Here is a 22,753-nt window from a genome sequence, read left to right as displayed (position 1 = left end):
GACAGCCAAAATTGTCTTCAGACATTGGCAAATTTCGCTGGTTAAGAATCCCTGAACTGCAGATGTATAGAGATGCAAATAAAATGGCAAAATGTTTAAGACTTGGTTTTAAATATCTTAACACCCCCCCACACAAAAAAAGTAGCAGTGAAGAGATGACAGTTTAATACCATAATTTTTATTTTAGTTGAAACTGAGAAATGAATACATAGGGATTCATAATACTGCTCTCTCTTCTTCTGTTTGATTTGTAGAAGTCGATTTGTTAATAAAGCCCAACACATGGTACCAAAGGCTTGCTTTCAATCCTTCCTCTCAAAGTTACTTCACTGTCTTCTTCAAAAATTTCTCACAGACATATTTCCTAACAACTGAAGTGACATTTCCAGAATATTTACCTGGCACCAAAGGAAGAGTCTCCACCTGCTTTCACTACTTTACCAATTCATGTTGCTAAAGCCCAAGAACATAAGATATTTGCTAGAAACTCAGTTGGCATTAAAAATAAATGTAGCAGCTATAAATTAAAAAATAAAAGAATATTAAAAAATTAAAAATAAAACAATAAACATAGAAGCTATTTTGAAATTTCTCCAAACCTCTTCTACTAACAAAGAAACACATGCCCTTGGTCACCTTATTCTTACCTGGAAAGGATTGACGTGCTGAGTAGATAAATGAACTTGAGGACATTGGATCTCCCTTTTAAATTAGAGGTTGCACAAAATCATAAAATTCCATCATTATACTCTCATCCCTTTGTCTTTCAATTTAAATCCCTGTTAAAAAGCAAAAGCGTAGATATATGATCTGGTCATTCAGAACAGAGTAATAGAAGAGCAGAGGAAATGCAATAGGAGGGTGGGAGAGAAGAGAAGCCCTTCAACTCCTAAGCTGTGCAGGAGGGAACATGATTTACAGTTGAAAGAGCGGCAACCTGGAATTTTTTCAACTATTTCAAATTATGACTAAAAATTACATTCCATTCTATAGAGTCATTATACTGAGCTAGTGGAAGAAAAGTTTCTAGATGGGGTATAAAGTAAGGGTAGAACATAGTCTCTATTAGTGTAATGCTTATAAGTTGGTTGGAGGGAAAAACTTTCATGCCTCAGTAAAATAATTAGAGCACCACTTGTCGTGAAACTGGTTGCCATTGGCTGCACATGGGGTAGTGCTGATAGCATAAGAGTTGCTATTAGCAGGATGGGAAAACCATAAGGCTGAGTAGAAGTGAAGGATTTCACAGGGGAGAACTTCAACTAAACCTTCAGAGGCCAGTGGGATTTGGATGAGCTAAGACTTTGCATGAGAGGAACAGTAAGAGCTGAAGTATTCAACGAATATTCATTAAGTATGAACTGTGTAGCAGACTATACTAAAGTTGATTTTGTACAAAGATGCATGATCAGAGCTCTTATATTCTAAAAACTTACCAATTAGTATAAATCAAAGAATATGCAGACTTCACCGAAAGTGTGGAGACAAGTGTGACTGAACACAGGAATGTATAATAGTCAAGGTTCTCCAGAGGAACAGAACCGCTAGACTACTGGAGGTGTGTGTGCATGCAGAGGGAGAAAGAATAGAGACAGATAGACATAAATACACACACATACACACACACACACACACACACACACACTGGGAGGTGGAGATATTTTTAAGATTTTAAGAAATTAGAGCATGCAATTATGATATCTGGCAAGTCCAAAATCTGTAGGTTGTGCTTGCAGATCAAAGACCCAAGGAGGAAAAGTTAAAGTTGCAGTTTGAGTCCAAAGGCAGCCTGGAAGCAGGTTTCCTTCTTTCTCAGGAAATTTCAGTCTTGTTCTCTTGAGGCCTTCAACTGATCAGATGAGGCCCACCCACATTATAGGGGGCATTCTACTTTACTCAGAGTCTACTGATTTAAATGTCATTCTCATCAAAAAGATACAGGATACTTTGACACTTAAATTAGCATTTGACACCCCTCCTTCCCCCCCAAAAAAAGTATAACTTTTTTTCTTATATGTGGAAACTGAAGAGAAAAAAGGAATAAAAAGGGATCTCACGAAAATAGAAGGTAAACGAGTAGAATAAGGAAGGGAATCAGGTGGATGAAGAAGAGAGCAAAGGAAGGTCATGGGGAATGAAATCAACCAAATTATATTATGTGCATGTACACATACAGCACAATTAATCCTACTATCATGTGTAATTATAATGTTTGGATTAAAATCACTAGTGTTTGATTAAATATCTGGGTACCATAGCCTAGCCAAGTTTGCACATAAAATTTATCATCACGAGATAGAAAATATGTAAGGGACACAGGTCCATGGTTAGGTGACAGGAAAGCCAGATGAGGGTGATTCTTGAGCAGTCAAGCAAGAGGATGCTGGAGGAAGATCAGGTTAGAGGTGTGTGTGGTGATGTACAGACACAGTTCCACCCTAATCTTTTTACCTCAAAGGCCACTGATGACTCCATGCCACTTTGCAACTGCAATGTGTCAGCATTTCTGTCCCAGGAAATCAGTCCTACATTTTGAAAACTTATTGCCACACTGTAATTGGAAAAGCAGGAAAGTCCAGGTGTCAGATGGGCTGGGGCACACCCAGAAAGTATTTTGCATTCAATAGGCCTGAGTGAATAGAAAGGATTTTTGCTTTCAATACTGAAATTCTTTAAAGCAATTTATATTTTCTTTTATAGGTCGAAATAAGTAATGACATTAACTCTGAAATTCGGCTGCTGAACTTGACTTAGGGAACAAAGCACCACTGACAGCCAGCATTCTGTGGATCCGACCTTGTCACCTTCCTTCCAGAGAATGGACTGTGCCTCCCACCAATCGCGGAGTTCTTCAGTCACAGCCTGTGTATTATTAGCATTGTTTGCTAGATGAGTTCTAGGTGCTTGGGTGGGTATTTTTTTAGTCATTTTCTTCTTATATGAACCCTTGTAAATTGTAAAAAAAAAAAAAAAAAATGGTTTTTAATTTTTTAATAATATTTAATGTGAGGCATGCAAAATGGGGGTGGGAATCTGTGAAAACTTCAACACTCATTTCTGAGAGAAACACCAGTGTATTGTTAAGGTGTGAGATCAGTGCTGCTGGCTGCAGAAGTAATTCTAGGCCCAGTGGGTTTGCACTGGCTGCTGTTGCCTGTGGTCATCAGACACAAAGGCAGACCCTGTGACAGGTCATACATGGGTACAAATAATGGGTCCAGCTTTCAGACTGATTATGAATCTCTGTTTCAATATTATAAGACAAAACATGGAGTCCTCCCTAGTTCTCAACTTCTCAAAACACAGAGAAATCTTATGGCTATCTAAATTTTCAGAACTCATGCACGATATCTTGTTCTTTTTGTATTTTAAAAAATTAATGTATCACAGGGGCACATGAAAGGCCGAAATGATTTGTGAAACCCCTTTCTCCTTTAGAGAGAGCAAGGAACTCTCTGAGGTCCATATTTGCTATGCTTTATCCCCCTCCTAACACTCATGTCAGACCTAAACACACAGTTCATGGGCTGTGGGACAGAAATCATGGCCATAAATCTGTAATCAACTTTGCTTCGAGGATATTCAAAGGGAACATTAAAATACTGTGGAATTCTCCACAAATACCTCTAAAGAAAATATTTATGTTTGAGCTACATCAACTTTTATTTCTCCTATCCTTATCCCAATAGCCAAGAAAATGATATGGGAAATGTTCCACAATCTTCTGTGGAAAAAGGACTGTGGGAAAAAATGACTGTTTTTATTTTAAATTGATATAAAATTTACATATGATAAAGTGCACTGATATTAAATGTACAATTTGATTAGTTTTGGAAAATGTGCACACCCTTGTAACCAATGCCTCCATCAAAACCAGAACATTTCCATTACTTTTGAAAATTCCCTCATGCTCGGTTTTTAATCAATTGCCACATTCCCAAACATAGACCACCACTGTGCTCATTTTCATCGTTGGTTAATTTTGTTAATTGTAATGTATACACTCTTCACATTTTTTTTCTCGCTATCTCTGAATCACTATTTTCTACATGAAAATAAGTTTCGCTCACGTTGTGTGGCAACCAAAATCAAGTTTCCCGTTAAGTCACAAAGTTGTGCATTTGCACACTCTTAAGTATAGAGGTTGTTAACTTGGTCCGTGCATATAACTAAGACTGATCTAAAAACCACCTAAAATCATTGCAAATTTTGGAACGTGTGTTAAGTCTTTCTTCTCTGCATTCTAGTTCTTCTGTCCATAGATTTCATGTGACTCTATTAAAAATCAGAACTTAATGCAACATCACCAGGTTCCTCCAAGTCCATGATAACCACAGTGGGCTTCCTAGAGGTTTATTTAACTCCTGTGCCTGAGAATTGTGCCCTTTTGATTAGCTGACCCTCCTTGTCTCATCATTTTTCATTTCTACTGTATAAATCCAGATTCAAAATAAAAAAGAGGACCTCGGAAATGGTGAAATCCAAGCCACCATTCTGCAGTTGAAGGCACCAAGGTTTAAGGGCTTTGGTGGACTTGTCCAGAGCCTTGCATTTGTGCAGAGGGGCAAGAACTGTGGTTAAAAAAAAAACAAAAAAACATGAAAGCCAAAAGTTGGGGCTTGGGTCCCAGTCCACCATTGTGACCTTGGGCAGCTTTTGACATCTCAGCATCTCTCATTTAGGAAGTGGAACTATAAGACTTACCTTCCAAGGGTGTGGATTTGACTGAAAATATAAAAATATTCTAGAAACTATGAGACACCTCATAATTAAAAGAGGCAGTTGTTATCAGTAGTGTTAGAGCAATAAGTTGGGCCAGGTCTGGAGCTCTTGAGACCCACTCAAGTTTATAAAAAGTCCACAGAAACAACCAACTCTTCTGTTCTCTAAAAAGTGAAAGAATTTGTCCATGTTTAAGCAGTGTGAAATAATGCAGATTTTAAATGGTACTTTTAATTGAAAAAATAAATTTTATATTGAAATTCCAAAAGTAATACATGATCTTATTGAAAAAGCTAATAAAACATCAAAAGTGTAGAAAATTAGTAAAACAAGATAAAATTAATACTTAAATACTTGAAGTTGCCATTTCCTTACATTCTCACCACATATTCAAATAAAAACGTAGTTAGCATTTCATAAAATAGTCACATATTAAGTTTTGTTGTTTTTTTGTTTTTGTTTTTGTTTTTTGCGAGGCAAGCACTCTACCAACTGAGCTATCTCCCCAGCCCCTATATTGAGTTTTGTTTTCCTTTTCTATTCACATGGATTCAAGTTCTTCTAAAATGCACCTCAGAGTTCTAAACCTTGGCTAATTGCTAGTAACAGATTTAAGGAGGAGATTCTTATATTAGTGATTTTTCTAGGAATATTAAATGTAGGCAACTACTTAATGTGGCATATATGAGAACTTTTCTTCACTTGAAGGTATAACTATTTCTTTTTTTTTTTTTTTTCTTTCCCCCCTGTGAAAAGCAAGAAAACAACAGAGGTTCATACTGCTTGGTATTACTTGAAATAGAAATGAATGTTTACTAAAGAAATTTGAATTATTATTAATAGTTCAGTTAGAGCTGATCAAAGTATTTTTAGATGAAATGTCAATTTTCTACAATTATATGCCACTTTCTGGTACCAGAGATTGTGTTATGATCTCTACTTTTGTGTTCATTCATGAGAGGAATTTAAGCAAGACACAAAACATGGTAAAAGTAAGGCTAAGTGTATTAGAAGAGAAAGAGGAAGGGGAAAAAGATTCTCTCGATTCTCTCTCTCTCTCTCTCTCTCTCTCTCTCTCTCTCTCTCTCTCTCTCTCTCTCTCTCTCTCTCTCCCTCTCTCTCTCTCTCTCTCCCCCTCTCTCTTATGGGTCCTCTCAGAGAAGAAAGCAAAATCTCACTTCTTTGTGTCCCAGCTGTTGTCTGGGTAAGAAGGAGACGATAGAAGGCCTGGCCCAAGTACCAGCTCTCTTGACTCTAGATTGACAAACAACATTATCTAACAATCTACGAACAAATTTTGGCCATGCTGACAGGTCCTAATTGGACTGGTTTTACAGAAATTATGGTCAGTTGATTCTAGTGTTAAACATTTAGCTTTCTTAGGTCTGAGAATCTCTGGTCTGTATTGCGTGTGTAGGATCTTCTTGCTTAAGATGTCAGCAATTATACCCTTTTGAACAAACATACCTTTGCCCTTTGGTTCTTACCACCTGAATTTATCTATATTTCTCCTGTTGTAAGAGAAATAGTTTATAGGGTTGAGATAGGGCAAGGGGCCTGAAATAGCTATCTTGTCAGAACTTGAGGGGCCACAGAAGGATGGTTAGTGATCAACTCATTTATTTTCTTAAACTTCTGACCCAATGCTCTTGTCTAACTGCTACCTAACATTTCCACTATCATAAAAGATGTATAGCTAATTCAGAAGGAAACATACAACCACAGAAATGAAATGATGTACCCCATTTCTGTACAATGAATCAAAATGCAGTCTGTAAAACAATTAAAAGATAAATTTTAAAAAAAGAAAGAAAGAATGGATACATGGGATTAAGTGCTACATCTGGATACCTAAGTGTTTTTTTCTTATTTAGATGCAAGATGGATTACAAGGATTCTAAAGTCTATTCTGAAATCTCTATTTTAGCAATTTATGTAGATAAAATGTAAAGACCTAAAGTTTATTTTATTTCACTGTTCATGAATTTCAGTCACGCAGAACTCACTGGCAATCTAATAGTATTCAATTTATCCTTAGGTTGGTATAGTGTAGATTCTTTTTTTTTTTTTTTTTTTTTTTAACATAGGGCAATGATGTTTATTTTTTTTCCCTTCCCCCCCACCCCTCCCACCCCTCTTTTCCCTCTATACAGTCCTTCTTTCTTTCATTCTTACCGCTCTCCTTATCCCTAACCCTAAACCTAACCCTAAACCTAATGCTAACCCCTCCCACCCCCCATTATATGTCCTCATCCACTTATCAGCGAGATCATTCGTCCTTTAGTTTTTTGAGATTGGCTTATCTCACTTAGCATGATATTCTCCAATTTCGTCCATTTGCCTACAAATGCCATAATTTTATCATTCTTCATTGCGGAGTAATATTCCATTGTATATATATGCCACAGTTCACTTGAAGGTATAACTATTTCAATCACCATCCCTAGAAAGGATTGTTAGTAATCCACAAGAATTATTCTCAGATTCTGGAAAAATCAGCATGATCTTCCACCTCCTCTCCTTTTTCTCTCATGGTAGCTCATTTTTCTGGCTACACTTTAGAGGCTCTGTTACAAAGGGATAAAGAGATTTGGACAGTGGCACTCAACTTTCACCCATGAATCTGGATAATTCCAACATGGCAGTACTGTGACTGCTGTTCCTTGGGAATTGGCATTTCAGTTCTAGCTTTTGCCTCCTTAGAGAATCCACTCTACACTGTGTACCTATGCAGCAGGGTTTTTAACAATGACTTGTTCACTACATATGTGTTCTGGACAGACAAATCAGATCTTGGCTTTTCCATATGTAATTGTGTATCTGGTCAGAGTAAGGGAAACTGAAAACATTCCTTAGCCTGTACTCTTTTACCAGAATCCTACCTACCATCTTAAGAGAGGGCATGTCTCCAGGCTCAAAAGCTCTCCACAGGGGCAGCTCTGTAAAACAGGAAATGGACATCCACCACCTTGAGCCCCTAGTGCTGAGCAGAACATCAAAGGGAAAATGTTCAGCCAGTGTTTCTTCCTCTCTGAGTCACCTTGTTAGTAAGTCTTTTAAACCTTGACCAACCCTCCCCAGGTTGTACCTTCTATCTTGTATGAATGACTGATGGATCCTTCCTGAAGAGTTTTCTGCCAGCATTGTGTGAGACCACAAGAAGCTGGAATGCTTTCAGTTTACCTTTCATTTAACAGAGCTTCTAGTCATGTTTCAAAGCCCGCCAAAGATAAGCAAGAGAGTGAGGGTTACAGAATTCCCAGGGGACAAAAAAATACCTTAATCATGGAACAGTTCACATCAGAGAAATTGCAGGTATCTCTTAGGAAAATCTTTAAGCAAGTATGTCCCATGAATGTTAGCCTTCCTTCCACCCACCGTATAAAGTGAGAGGATGTGTCCCTGACACATATGTTTGTATCTCTCCAAACCTGGGATGTAGTCGGCTCATTTTTTTTTGAAGACAATGTGACATCTTGTTTTAGCAAAATATTGACTCCTCTCCTTTTTTCCTTTAAAAAAATAAGCCCTTCTAGTCCTATGGACCTAAATAAGGGAGGCAGCCATGTTCAAGTGGCTGAATCTAACAAAACGTGGCAAGGCTGCCATCTGTCTCACTTAATGAATGGGACACTCCCAATTGAGCAGAATTTGTCTTCATTAGAACCAGCTAAAATGCACCTTGCAGGGCTGAGGAAAACCATCATGACTCTGCTAAATCAAGAGGAAAACAAAAAGCATTATTGTTCTTTTCAATCTTTGCAAATTAGAAAGGGATCTTGCCGAGAATAAATAGACCTTTATTTTAGACCAAATTAAAAAAATTATGACGTCCAAAAATGAGGACTCACTGCAGACTGAGAATATCCTGACTGATTTTTTTCTGAAGCAGTCACTTATCATTTCTGAGTTACTTTAATATGTAACTAGGGGAAATGTTAGAGTTGATTAAAATTCAAATATTCTAACTTGACATTTTAGCCCAAGGTAGTATCTGCTTTCCTTCAAGGAATAGTTGAATTAAGTAGGAAAAAAAATACAAATAATTGATCTTCAAAATGTAGCAATCTTAAATGTCTGGGTTTTAAATACACACACACACACACACACACACACACACACACACACATATCCTTTCAATTTAAGAATGGTCTGCAACTTTGTTTTGTTTTGTTTTGTTTTTTGATAGAAGGTCTGTTGAAGCATCTACAAGTCATGGTTAAATATTTTCAATAAATAGGCCCACAACTTAAGAACATATTTTAAGTATTAGAAGAATATATTTCTTACTTAAGATCTCTCAAAAATGAGGAATTATTTAAAAAAAAAAAAAAAAGAACAAGAAATTTGTGGGTGGCATCTCTCTTTTCTGTCTGAAAAAGTCATTTCCAGAAAGTGAATCAAACTCTTTAAATATTGGTATTTGTAGAAAATTTGGTGTCAGGTGAAAAATTAATCATTTTCATTGAGCTTGCATTCATTAAAAGGGCAAGAGTTAAATTAAATGTAAAACATTTAAAATGAAATATTCAAAGAATCCAAAATATTCTTTGACTTGAACTTGAGATCCAAGTTAAGTAAAAATAATTTTTAAAAACTAGGAAATAAAAGGAAAACTAGGGAGGAGAGGAAGGAATGTGACAAAAAAGAGAAGGAAAGGGAGTAAGAGGAGGTAGGAAGAAGAATTCAATATCCATAGTCTTCCTAATTTAGATTTGGACAGTGTCAATCCTTAACTCACAGTTTGTTTGTTTGTTTGTTTCTTGTTCCTTTGATTAACATTGAATCATTCTCCATTTAGGGCATACTTTCCTTTTCCTCTTTGGAGTTGTTAAGAAATAGTTTAGGGAAACCTATTATCTATCTAGTTCTCATAGAATTTGCTTTGACAGACAACCAACCTTGTTATCTATAACAAGATTATAGATAACACTTATCTATGTTAGTGAGGATTAAGTTTCCTTACCAGGGAGAAAAATATACAATTGCTTAAATAAGATGTCTATTCCTTTTTATAGTTCTAAATTCTAGAAATAGTCAGCAAAGTACTAGATTTGGGTTTCCTGGAGATGTGGACCCAGGATCCTTCTTTATTGTTTCATCCAAGGGACTACTGTTCTCCAGATCATGATTCAAAATGGCTGTTGAAATTCCAGCCATTGCTTTTGTATTCCAGTCACAGAGGAGAAAAAAGGAAAAAGGAAGAATGCTTCTTTCCTCAAAAGGCATTTCCCGGAATTTGCCCATACTACTTCTGCTTGTATTGCATTGGCCAAAATGTGATGCACCCCCAACTTGTTGCAAAAAACAAACAAACGACAACAACAACAACAACAAAATACTGGGAATTATAGTCTTTATTCTTGATGACCTTGTGCCATCTACAATTTAGGGGCTTCATTTCTTAGTAAGAAGGGTAAATATACATAAATAAATTAATTCTTCCATGGCCATAAAAGTTAAGCTATTTTATTTGGTCAGGACCTTCTCTTTTTGAAGCTACTACTTATTCAACAATATCTCAAGAAGTGATTTTAGTCACTGAAAGTGTTAGTTCTATTGTCCTAACACCCCATGCCTCCAAATTTGCAGCAGGGACTAACTGATGTTTTTAACATGATTGGGTAACTTATTCCTGTTGTGCACTCACGTTCACACAAACTTCAACACGTGAGTGTACCCTTTTCCACACAATTACGTTGTTAGAATGTGATCCATTTCCTTAAACGACAAATAGTATGTGATTATTTTAGGAAGTGAAAGTTTAAAGAAATAACGTGTCTAGAACAATGTGCAATTTCTCTATGAAATAAAATGTTTGCATTGAAAAGAACCTCAGTGATTTGTTTGCCCAGTTTCACAGATGAAGAGACTGAGGCTGGTAGTTGCAGTTGGTCTATACCATGACCTATCAGGTCTGCTATGCAAGTTCTAAGTACAACATTGGTGGCATCAGCTGTCTCTACTACACCATACCTTTGCTGTTGACTGCAATTTGATGCCTTTGCTGTTTGTAGAGGCTCCTCTGGCCCCATATATCCAGGCTACAAGAAGTCACCTGCTGTGGGCTCCTTGGCTCTTCACCTTTCCCCTGCTTGGATATAAGTGTCAGAAAGTGGCCTTTCTATGGGCTTATTGTCTTTGCTTATTTTCATTTTTGCTTGTATTTTCTCAGGGCAAATAAGAAATCTGAGACTTCCAATCAATGGTCTTTGCTTTCCAAAATACTGAACAGCTTGTTCCTGGCTGTTGTCTTTTTTCTCTACTTTACACTTTTGTGTCTAAACATGATTCACATGCCCCAGAAAAGCCTCCTGATGATTTTTGTCAGCCAGAATGAAGAAAGTTTACTTTTAAATGCTGGATGTAAGACCCTTCTAAAGGTTTCTGTTTCTAGGGAAGTGATTTTACAAATAATTGCTTTCAGTCACTTTTTAACTATCTCAAAGTTTCATTTCTTCTAAGTCTCTTTTAAAGAGGGGTGGTCTTTCCCTCTTCTGGCTTCTTAAGTCTATTTTAAACCTAAAACAGCAAGTTGTTGCATAAAATTTTACGAAATACTTTACTAGGATCACCTATCTTATTTGAAACTCTAAACCTCACTATAGCAATCATTACTACTGAATTAAGGTAATAATAATATAAATGGATATTATTATATGTGTGAATGCTAATTGGTTTTCTGGTTCCTTCATCAAAACTTGCTTTATACTGTGTAGAATTTATTATTATTATTATTATTAGGGACTGAACCCAGGGGCATCTTACCATTGAGCTACATCCCCAGTTCTTTTATTTTAAGACAGGGTCTTGGTAAATTTCTAAGGTTAACCTCAAACTTGCAATTCTCCTGCCTCAGTCTCCCAAATTGCTGGGATTATGGTCATGTGCCATCATATCCAGTAGATTTTTTATTTGTATTGTCCAAGGTTTTTATTATTATAAACAGTAATTATTTAACCCATTTATTCAGTCAATATATATAAATATTTATTCTTTCATAACTTTTCATTTTACCATGTTTCTAAATAAGAAAAACTGTTTTCTGAACATTACATTTTTAGGCAAAATATAGTGTGTGAAGCAACAAGTTAAACATCTTCAGAGAATGGAATTTGGGACAATTCTGTGGTGTATTTGTTTCTATAAGACAAGTGAAAACTCATTAATTCCTTTTATTGCTTTTTAACCACTTGTTTAGTAATGGAGTTTTAAAAATCAGTTGATTAGTGTTGGACTTTCTAACATCACAAAGAAAGGTCATTGATTACAGAACTCAAATTATTTAAAGTTCTCCCCGAAATCGAAATCACGTGGCCCTGCATGAAGATGTCTTTGTGCTCCTAGGCCTGCCATGTCTGGGCTTAAGTCGCATTGGTCCCATTAATCTTTGTCAAAAAGAAGGTCTGGGCAGTGGTTTCAGGGTGGGATTAGGAAGACAAAGTCTGCTCCTGTTTTATTCTTTTCCCATTTGTTTCAGGGCCCATGGCCATCAAACTTCCTTGATTTTATTCTGCCTGAGTCTCACATTTCCCTACCTACAAATACGGTGCTGCATAATAATTACAACCTTTAAAAAAATGAAGAGTTTTCATTAAAGTTTCCCTGAAAATCTAAGATGCCATGAGACAGATGCTGCTAGAAGGCCAGAGTATTATTAGCATCAATGATAATTGTAATAACAAATGTCTCCTTTTCTTCTAAAAACATAGACATTCCATTTTTCATCCAGTATAACTCAAAGGAAATGTGGGTGTTAACACTTCAAAATACTTTTAGATCCTTAGGGGGAACATCTGAAGCAAAGAGAATTAATATCCACAAAGTTCCTAAAGCAAAATGCCTGATACATTAGAATAACAAAACTGTTTCTCATCCTCTGGTTGTAACTTGTAGGTGAGAACTCCCACTGAGAACCTCTGCTCTGAAAACACTAAGGAATTTCTGCCACTGTAGGTAAAAATAACAATAATACCCAAAAAATGATCTTCTTCATTGTGTTTACCTTTTCAAGTTTTCTGAGACTCTCTATATGTGACAAGAACTCTGCTACCTGGCAAACTCATCTATCCACAACAAAACAAGAACGAAAAATCGAACTAAAAGGTCGTCTGATATCCCAATAGGTTTTACAAAATTTATACCCTGAAACTCCTGAATTGTATTCATGAGAAAGCTCTCCCAGCTACTACTTAACTCCTACTCACTCTTAATTGATACACAGTCCTAGTGTCCCTTAGTAAAAAAAGTTTTCAAGATAAGATTAGAAGCAGAAACAGGAAAAGGAGATACAATGTAAAATGGGCAAGAATACTGACAGTAATTAAGCACACTATCTCTAAAAGAACAGAGAGAAAAAAACTAATATAAGGATCTAGATCACAGTTTTATGGGAATATTTAAAGTAAAAATGAATATTAACACAGCCTAAAGGCAGTGCTGTATCATTTTACAAAACATTTTATTCATGTTATGATGAATTCAAATTATTCATTGAACTTTTTTTGTATGAATTAGGAACAGAAACTACTGTTTGAAGACACTTTTTCTGCTTTAAAATTATATTAATTATTGACTTTTATTTAAATAAGATGATTTACTTTCATCAACTGGACATTTTCTTCAGATGACCATACATCTCTCAACATCTACAGTGTGAATGGAAAGCTTTCAAATGTACCATTACTGCTTCCTGCATAAACTGTCCAGTGATATGTGGTGACCTTATGGTCATTATAGTCTTCTTACATAGTTGGATTGATGTCAAGTTTGTTTTGGAAGACTTCTTCCAAAATGGTAAAGAAAAGGTACTTAGGTATTTAAAAGAGTAAAGATCAGTAACAACCCAGGTGTAGTCTATGCGTGTATAGAATAGGAGTCACAGTACAGTAAGAAGTTATCTCAGATGGGAGGGGTGGGTATATTTTCAAGATTGTGAGCCCTGATAACTAGTTCCCTGGAATTTTCCCCTTTGATGATTTTTCCATCTGGCAGTTACCAAATTGTCTCTTCTGATACAATGCCCTGAATTTTTTTCATTTCAAAGATCTCAGAGTCTAACGAAATTTCACAGAAAAGGGAAATGTGTACAGAAAATATGGGTGTGGCATGTTTTCTTCCTGGGTTCCACAAGATCTTGCCTACATTCACCAAATCAAATTTGATCCTGTCAGCATTGGGTATTCTCTGTGGATAGTAGCAGCTTACATCAAACTAGAACATGTTTCCTATTCATTTATGGATGTCTGATTTGCCCTGTGGTATATAAAACTGACAATACTCAGGAAATACTAGTGATCTGGAGGTTTCACTTCAGGTAGCTACCATACTAGTATTTGGTAAACCAGACACATGACTAAGACAGGATTCAATGAACTCCGAGCTACACACATGACAGAGTCCACTGATGGTAAGTTTTATTTGTCCACCTCTTTCTTTCAAAACATCCCTGTCAAGCACCTCCTATGGGTGAGGCACTGGACAGACACTAGAGATACAAAGCAAAAGAGAGTTCACAGTCCAGTGGTGAAGAGCTCCAGGTCCTTGTGCACTGCACAAGCTGGGACCTGCTGGGAGATGCCCTGACTTTCCTTCTTCCAGATTCTGAGCTCCTGCAAGCTGAGAAGGGAGGAAAGTCCATTTGCAACATTTCTTTGTTGTATCCCTACACATTCAACAAATACTTCCTGAGCATCTGCTTTGTGCAAGAAGCTAGGAGAGTAATAAAAACAATCACATGCACAGCTTTTCCTTGAGATGTTTCCAACAGAAATCTGAGTAGCTTTTAGTCAATCTATGCATCACTTTCCTTGAGTTTAGTCTCTGCAACCAACATCTATTCACTCTGATTCTAAAGTTTCTCTCAGCCCCAAATCACCCTATTCTGGACAGTTGTGTGCTGCGTGTGTTTTTGTGACTCTCTGCAAAAGAGCAAATGGACAAAATAGGTCCTGGCATTCAGGACCTGAGGAACAGATTCCTGAATCAGTCACCCATGTCAAAGTAAATCAAAGCAAGACTGAAGGACCTCTGAATTTGCATTAAATATAGCCAGACTGCAGTTCCTAACAATCAAAAATAGTTGTGACCACTATTTGCTTCATCGATACCAACATTTTTTCCAGTCATAACTGTAGTGATTTGAAAGTAGTGCATAGGGCATAGATTGGTTGGTTAGTACTTAAATAAAACTCAGCACAGGCAACTGACAGTTAAAAGAATTCACTCAAGAAGCAAAATCAGTGCTCAAAAGGGGAATTCCCATAGAACTATGCCATAATCTCGAACTAACACATAACTGTTACTTTATTATTGCTTCTTTTAAACTTACCATTATTGACTACAAGATAGCAATATTTAAATGGTAAGAATGATTCTAAAGCTCTTTTTCTTGCTGTGTGACCAACAGAATGGAAGTGAGTTTGTTCTCATGTTTGTAATTCCAACTCTGCCATCTTATGGAAAATACTGGAAGTACATAAAGCATTTCATTATATGTTTCAAAGGCAAGGATCTGCTGGTAAGATGATGAAAAGACCAGGACATAACAACATCTGTCTACTTCTACATGTTTCTAAACTTTTGACATTTTTGCCAGCAGAAATTATTTTTAAAAATACCTTTCAATCTTCAATAATGCTTAGATTGCTTGCCAACCAAAATGTCTTTCCAACTTGACATTGGAACTCCATGTAAAACTCTTGAATGATATTTTGTACTGATATGAATTTCTACTGTCCCACGACACTGTGTAGTGACTTCACTGTATATAAATTTTTTTCTATAGATTCTTGAGCTACCAGATGAATTAACTGAAGAAGAATGAATCTTGTCAGATCAGAACTATCCTATATGATGTTGGTAGCTTGTGAAAAAATGAATGTCTTTTTTCTTATACAAACTGGTAATGAGACTTGTTTTCACAATTACTTTTTACATTCTTTGTGCATATAATTCCTGTATATTATACTCATATTCTAAAGTGAGCAGAAATTGTTATTTAATAGAAAATGCATACATTTTTATGTCTCTCTGAACCCTTTGATTCTGAGTAAATTTACAATGTTAGCAGTAATAGACTATTCTTTTCAACTATGAATAAAACTGTACATTGAAATAGAAAATGACTATTGCTTTAATGTTTTTCCTCATTGCACAGGTTGAGCATCCCTAATCCAAATATCTGAAATCCAAACGCTCCAAAATCCCAACTTTCTTTGAATGTTGACATGATGCCACAAGTCAAAAATTCCAAACCCTGAACCTGGTTCATGCGCAAAATTGCTAAAAATGTTGCATAAAATTACCTCCAGCCTATATATATATGTATAGCCTATATATATATATATATATATATATATATATATATATATGAAACATAAAAGAATTTTGTATTTAATCATTGGTCCCATCCCCAAGATGCCTCATGCAGTAATACAAATATTCTGAAATTTGAAACACTTCTGGTCCCAAGCATGTTGGATAAGGGACACCTGACCTGTAGTGTATATATATATATATATATATATATATATATATATATATATATATATATTATAGTAAACGTGGACAGAACATGTGTCTTGAATGTCCTTGTACTCTTCAGATTTCAGATTTCCTAAACAAATGCCTCAAGTTTTCGTGACTACAAGAAACTCAGACTCTTCCCCAAGAATTGCATAACAACCCTGAAGAGGGCTTAAATGTTCCACAAACCTGCCCAGTGACTTGTCTTTGCTCACTGCAGACAGCTACTCTGGGTTTGTCTCTCCAGGACTGACCCTCCTGTTGTTTTTCCAACCTGAGGTATTCTTTGATAATTCATACTGGCTTCTAAGACCATCACTGGTTTTTGTATGATATAAATTATATCCTAACATCTGTCCTGGGATTGACTCTAAATTCACTGGGTTACAGTAGGTGCAATCTTTCTTCTTACTATTTGAAAATTTTCATGTTGTTAACCCTATTTTTAGTCTTCTGTACCTATATCTTCCTCTAAGGTCCTCCAAGTTCATGAAGAGCATTGATTCTACCTGTTTATTCAACCTTCCAACAAGTAGTTATTAAACCTCCATGGTGTGCCAGACCCTGCACTGAACTCTGGCATTTATCTTGAGTCAAATAAATTCAATTCATCCAATCAAAAAGCTCACATAGTGATTTTCTGGGCCTTGAAAGATTATGCATTGAGGAACCAGGTAGATCTTTTTTTTCCTTATTGTAACTTGAAGCAAACCAATAAACAAATTAAAAATAAATTCCTATGCTTACTTAAGCAGCAGCACATACACAAAAATTGAAACAATACAGAGATTATCCTGGCACCTACTCAAAGATACCCTGATAATTAGTGATGCCTTCCTTACTTTAAATAAGTAAATATAATATAAATAAATTTCTGATGGTAATAAGTGCCATAAAAAAGTTTTAAAAAATGATGTGATAGACTGTTAATGGGTAATACTCACTAAAAAAGTAAAACTGGAGCAAACCAATAAACACTTTCGAATTAATTCCTATTATGATTAAGTGTCCTGAAAAACTAATGGAATGATGTGGTAGAGAATGAATGGACAATGGGACCCTACCTTCAACAGAGTGACCAACCTCTCTCAAAAAATGATCCCTGAGTTGAGAACTGAAAAAAGAGGGATCAGTAATGTAAATAACACTGGGAGACATCTTCTGCTCTGAGAGAAGAGCAAGTGCAAAGGCCATGAGATGCAAAAGATGCAGACACATTCAGGAAACTGTAAGAAGCCCTCTGTGGTTGAGGAGCTTTTCAATGCCAGGGCAAGAGGTTAAGGTTTTATTCATTAGGAAACCACTAAACCACTAGAGGGCATGAACTGCTTTCAATGGCACCTCTTTGGGCAATAAGTACCAGCAAATACTAATAATCGTATGTATCTTTAAGAAGCAGAACAGTTGGCACAGAGCAGGGCACCTTACTTAAGCAGCGATTAAATTTAATTTCCTTCCTCCTGCTTTGTCATCTCAGGCTATTGAGAACACACCAATACCATCCCAGAACAAAGTACGTGCTTGTTCAGCTCACTTGGCCACATCATAATCTGACATTAGTCAATATGTTGGAAATAGAAATTGAATCACAAAAGACATTTTGTGCTTTTACATTTTGTAGAAGTGACTTCATCAAGTTTGCTTTCAAAAACTAATTTTCCCAAAAGCTGATGTCTCCTTCAATGGTTATGTTAAAGGGCCTTAATGAGAATTTACAAGGGTAGAAATATCAGCACTAATGGTGCTGGATTCTGTCTTTGTCATGTTGATGATGAAAAATAAGACTGGATATCTCCAGTTAATGCAATCCTTTCAGAACGCTTAATTAGGCAAGTCTGTCAGGGACAGAGTCCTGGGGAATAAAAACTGGCTAACACAATTTTCTTGGTTGTAGATACAGTTACAGAACAAACAGCTTCAGAGGAAAGAAGGATTGGTAGCTAGAGAGAGGTGCCATTTAGAGTGACACCCGTCCCACGCCCCACTCTGGCCCCCCTCTCCCTTTCTTTTCTCCACTCTACCTTTCCTTTCTCCCATCTCTAAGTTTTCTGCACTCTGTAGGATCCCCCTCTCCACATTATTTTAGTACTGAGTTCTACCACTCATTAATTCCTTGTATTCTGATCAGTGAAGTTTCTCAGATCTGGAATATCCTTATAAAAGGAGATAGGCACCTGCCCCTTTTGATTGCTAAGTGAGAAAATGCATGTAAAGCAGATAACAGGCCTAGAAATGCTGATGAGTCCCTATAAATCTTTGTCTTCCCTCGCCCAACTTAGTTCTTTCAACCCTCCCTTTTTTCCTCTTCCCCCCATGCCATGGGTCAATCAGTATTAATTTGCTTCACTGTGGCCCTCATTGGCAAGGGCTAAGGGGCCACCAGAATAGAGTTTAATGTGCTCAACAGCATATATCAGCATTTAGAGTAAACTTTGCTTTTATTTCAAGAGATTTCTAAAATAATTTCCTGACCCCCCTCTGCTAACTGAAGACAGGATTTTTTTTTTTTTTTTTAATTTGGGAAACCTATCTAGTGAAGTTGAGTCCTACACTTGCCTTCTTGTCTTCCTACTCAGAGATGAATAAATACCTGGGTGAGACAGCAACCCCAGCGGAAGCCAATCCAAGAAAGAATTAACATGCATTAACAAAGGTATAAAACAGCTTTCCTGAGCCCTCCTCCAAGCAGAACTCAGGGACCCAATGTCATTCTGTGTTTGGCTTTACCATTACCTAGATTCTTCCAAGTCATTTGCTTCCCCATGTGTGCAAAAGCTAAAAGAGAAATCGTAGTGATTGTTTAGGCACTTTGCTGGGGGCAGTTCTTGATAGGGTGCATGTCCCTTTACCCACCTTCCTCAGGCCAGAGCACAGTCACATGCTGCCACCAGCCAGTAAGGAAAGCAGAACAATAGAATCTAGCTCTGGCCCAAAAAGAAAAGTAATAGAATATGATGAACATACAACAAACTCTGCCACAAAAATCTTTATTACAAATAGTTTTATTTAGTATGTTTTTTCATTTTAATGAATTTTTTTGTTATATTGGGATTCACCTATATTTAAGAAAATTAGAGGATTGGTAGCAAAGAAATAGTCCTTAAACTTGAAGTGCTCATAGGATAAAAGTACCTGTCTTAATCTGAATCCTTCTACACATCCTACAAAAACAATGTAGATCAACAAGGAGAAGAAATGAGGCACCAGACCACCCCCTCGCTGTATCCTTGTCCTTCAACCTTGTCCTTCCTCTCTTTTTGATCTTCCCATAGCCTGGGGTCTTCTTAATCTTTTGCTACCACTCACCCTTTGTGCTCAGTCTCTGGCATCAGTTCTGTTCGGGCTAGACATTGTCACTGGGGATATGATGGAGATGGGAAAAATTCTATTTTAAAAGAGTCTTGGTAGCTTTATAGTCCTTGAATTCCATTACCTAAGGCATCTTTATGTTACCTCTGGCTTACAGAGGTGGAAGGGTATGAGGCAGGAGAGGAAGGAAAAAACAACTACTCTGCCTCATTGAGATCTGCTTTGTAAAAGCAATTGAGAAGCAGGGCGGGAAAACATTTTATTTTATCACAAACCGAACCAGAGGACATCATAGCTCATAAAACACAGTTGCTAAATTTGGGTTGCTCACGTATGCCTTACAGTATTCCAGAGTCTTTCATAAGCTCTTGTCTCAATACATTCATTACTTGTGGGTAAATTGGAATATTAGTATAAATTTGATACTATGTATTAATTAAAGATGCATCTATCCTGGACTCAGTAATATTTAGAGAGTTGTCCTACAGATATACTTACGTATGTATAAAAAAGCTATTCATTGTTTTCATTAAAGTGCCTTCTCAAGAAAAGATTAGAGCCATATGTGGTGGCACAGGCCTGTAATTTCAGCAACTTGGGAGGCTAAGGCAGAAAGATCACAAATTCAAAGCCAGCCTTAGCAGCTTAGTGAGGTCCTCAGCAACTTAGTAAGACCCTGGTTCAAAATAAAAAGCCCGGGGATGTGCCTCAATGGTTAAGTACCCCTGGATTCAATCCCCAGTTTATAAAAAAAAAAAAAAAGTGAAAAAGAATGAATGAAAAGAAAAAATTAGAAACAATACAAAGTTCCTAATTAATTATGATGTAGCCATGTGACCGGTCATTGCACTGCCTTCAGAAGAGAATGAGGACCTCTGTGCACTGGCAGATTTGCAAGTCAGAATAAGGGGAAAACCATGTGCCAGCGGTCATGGTGTGTCACATGTTCATGAACAGGAAGAATTGGGATCATATGCTGTTTATCTAAGTATAGAATGTCCCAGGAAGGATATGAAAGAAATCAGTTACTCTGGTCGCCTCTGGGAAGGAGGACTGGGTAGGTGGGAGTGTAAATCAAAGTAGACATTTTAGACTCTCCTTGTACCACCTACTCAGGAAAGTTCAAGTTGGTAATTAATGAATTAAATGTTCTACTCTTACACCAGACATTGGCTATGGAGAGAAGAGTCACAGCTCCTCATTCAAGCTGGAATACCCCAGGAAAGAAGCCTGATGTGGAAGCCAGTTTGACTCAGGCATTACCTCAAAGAATGGGAGCCCTGTGGTGTCCCTTTCCTCTGTCCCTGTGTGGAGAGTCCCTTCTTTCAGGAGCCAACTTGAAAGGAGAAGCTAGGTTTTCATTTTACTAAGAAAGGAAGCATTTTCTTTCATAGATAATCATACTCTACTTTCTTACAGTTTCTTCAGCTTGGCTACAGCTCGGAAAAGTAAACAGCAAGAGTAGGTGAACCATAAAATTAAACTTACATCTTTGGGATGTTAACTAAGGCCATTAAATTTGTCATTTGGGATCTAAATATTGGAGTAAGAATTTGATCATACTGTGAAATTGTACCTAAAGTAGACTAATCCAGAATAATAATACAGCAAACAGTATGATTGAAAAATGTAAAAAACTACTCAAGCTTTCCAATTGGTATTTACATTAGCACATTCCCATCCTTAATGACATAAAATGAAATAGCTTAATGCAGCAGGGCTCAGGAAATCTGGAGGAAAAGCATACGGTTTATGCAGATCTGAGATCATTTTAATATTAAACAAATAAACCACAATTAGATGGGTGTGGCAGAGGCATAGCCTGTTGCATGTTTAATCCTGGGAAATGGATATTTCTAACATTCGCCCTCTGTACTCTTCAGGAGTTTATTCCAAATGGCCATGGGGCAAGACCTGGAGATATTAAGCAGGCTAACAGTGGAGACAGCAGAGAATGACAATTCATATTGTGTACACAAATGAAAGTTATAGTGGAGTTTGCTCAGCAGGCTTGAGAAGGAAAGGAGGACTTAGTTCACACTTCTCAGACTCTGTTGTGAGACTCGGGTTCTTGCTGAACTAAAAGCAGATAAGAGCTGAACTGATCTGTATTAGAAATGTCATGGACATACATGGTGGAAAGAAGCCTGGGGACGTGGACAAGGGAGAAGGAAAGGTTGGTGGGGAGCATGGAGAAGCAGAAAAGAAAGGATACTGGAGTGACACAGGAACTTTAGGAAGAGGGAACCATCATTGCACAATGTATACATATATCAAAACATCAGGTTGTTCACCTTAAATATATACAACTCCTACTTGTCAGTAATAATAATGCTGGAAAATTAAAAATAAATAAATTTTAAAAAGAAGAAAAGATAGAGTCTAAAATAGACCAAAGAAATTTACAAACAGTAAATTTTACCGTAGCTATTAATCAGCAGCATCAGTGTCACCTGGGAACTTGTTAGAAATGCGGAGTCACACTGGTCAGAAACTCTGAGGCTGGTCCCCAGAGGTGCATTAACAGCACCTCCAGGAGATTCCGAGTCACTTCTCAAGTTTGAGAACCATTGGCCCACACCTTCTACTTAACAGGATATTCAACTTGACCTGTGTGTAAACATTCCCTCTAAAAGTAAAAATGTTGTAAAATTGCTAGAAACTGTCTTCCACAGACTTGTTTGGTAGGCAACAAATCCATTAACAGAAAATTTATTAAGAAAATTTAAAAATTTTCCCCTCTGAAAACAAAGAAACAATCATTTGTTTCCAGAAACTAGTGTTTCCAGAAATTACAGTTCAAACAGAATTTTCAAATCATTGGATGGAGAAAGGATAATAAGAACAGGCAAGAGTTACTAGAAGTGTTTTGGGTTAATAAACACAAACTAGAGATTCTTTTTAATTTTAATTTAAGACATAGCAATGGATATGAATAGAAAGTTAAACATAAATACCAAATTCTGAAGATGTTTAAGTTAAAAAATGAGAAGAAAAACAAGGTAATAGTATTTGGAGCTTATGCTTCACCTGAAGGTCACATTGGTGATAACTTCATGGGTGAGAAGAGCTGTTACTTTCGATCCTTCAACCACAGGTTAGTGTTCCAGATCCATCAGCTGTGACTTTATCATTTGGGATAATTCACCAAACATCAGGAATTTACATCCTCTCATTTGATTTTACTTTGTCATAG

The 22,753-nt window shown here is 36.7% G+C and overlaps 1 protein-coding gene across 1 annotated transcript in view; it reads left to right on the top strand.

The window, feature by feature from the left end:
• Nkain3 (sodium/potassium transporting ATPase interacting 3) overlaps nt 1–4,974 on the top strand; it is a 642,728-nt gene extending 637,754 nt beyond the window's left edge. The window contains exon 7 of the mRNA XM_047563541.1: nt 2,701–4,974. Coding sequence (XP_047419497.1) covers nt 2,701–2,754 — 54 coding nt within the window. The 3' untranslated portion in view covers nt 2,755–4,974. The remainder of the gene's footprint in view (nt 1–2,700) is intronic.
• Nucleotides 4,975–22,753: the final 17,779 nt, after the last annotated feature.

Source organism: Sciurus carolinensis, chromosome 1, assembly GCF_902686445.1.
Source record: "Sciurus carolinensis chromosome 1, mSciCar1.2, whole genome shotgun sequence".
In the NCBI taxonomy this organism is placed as follows: Eukaryota; Metazoa; Chordata; class Mammalia; order Rodentia; family Sciuridae; genus Sciurus; species Sciurus carolinensis.
This window is presented reverse-complemented; position numbering and strand designations above follow the sequence as displayed.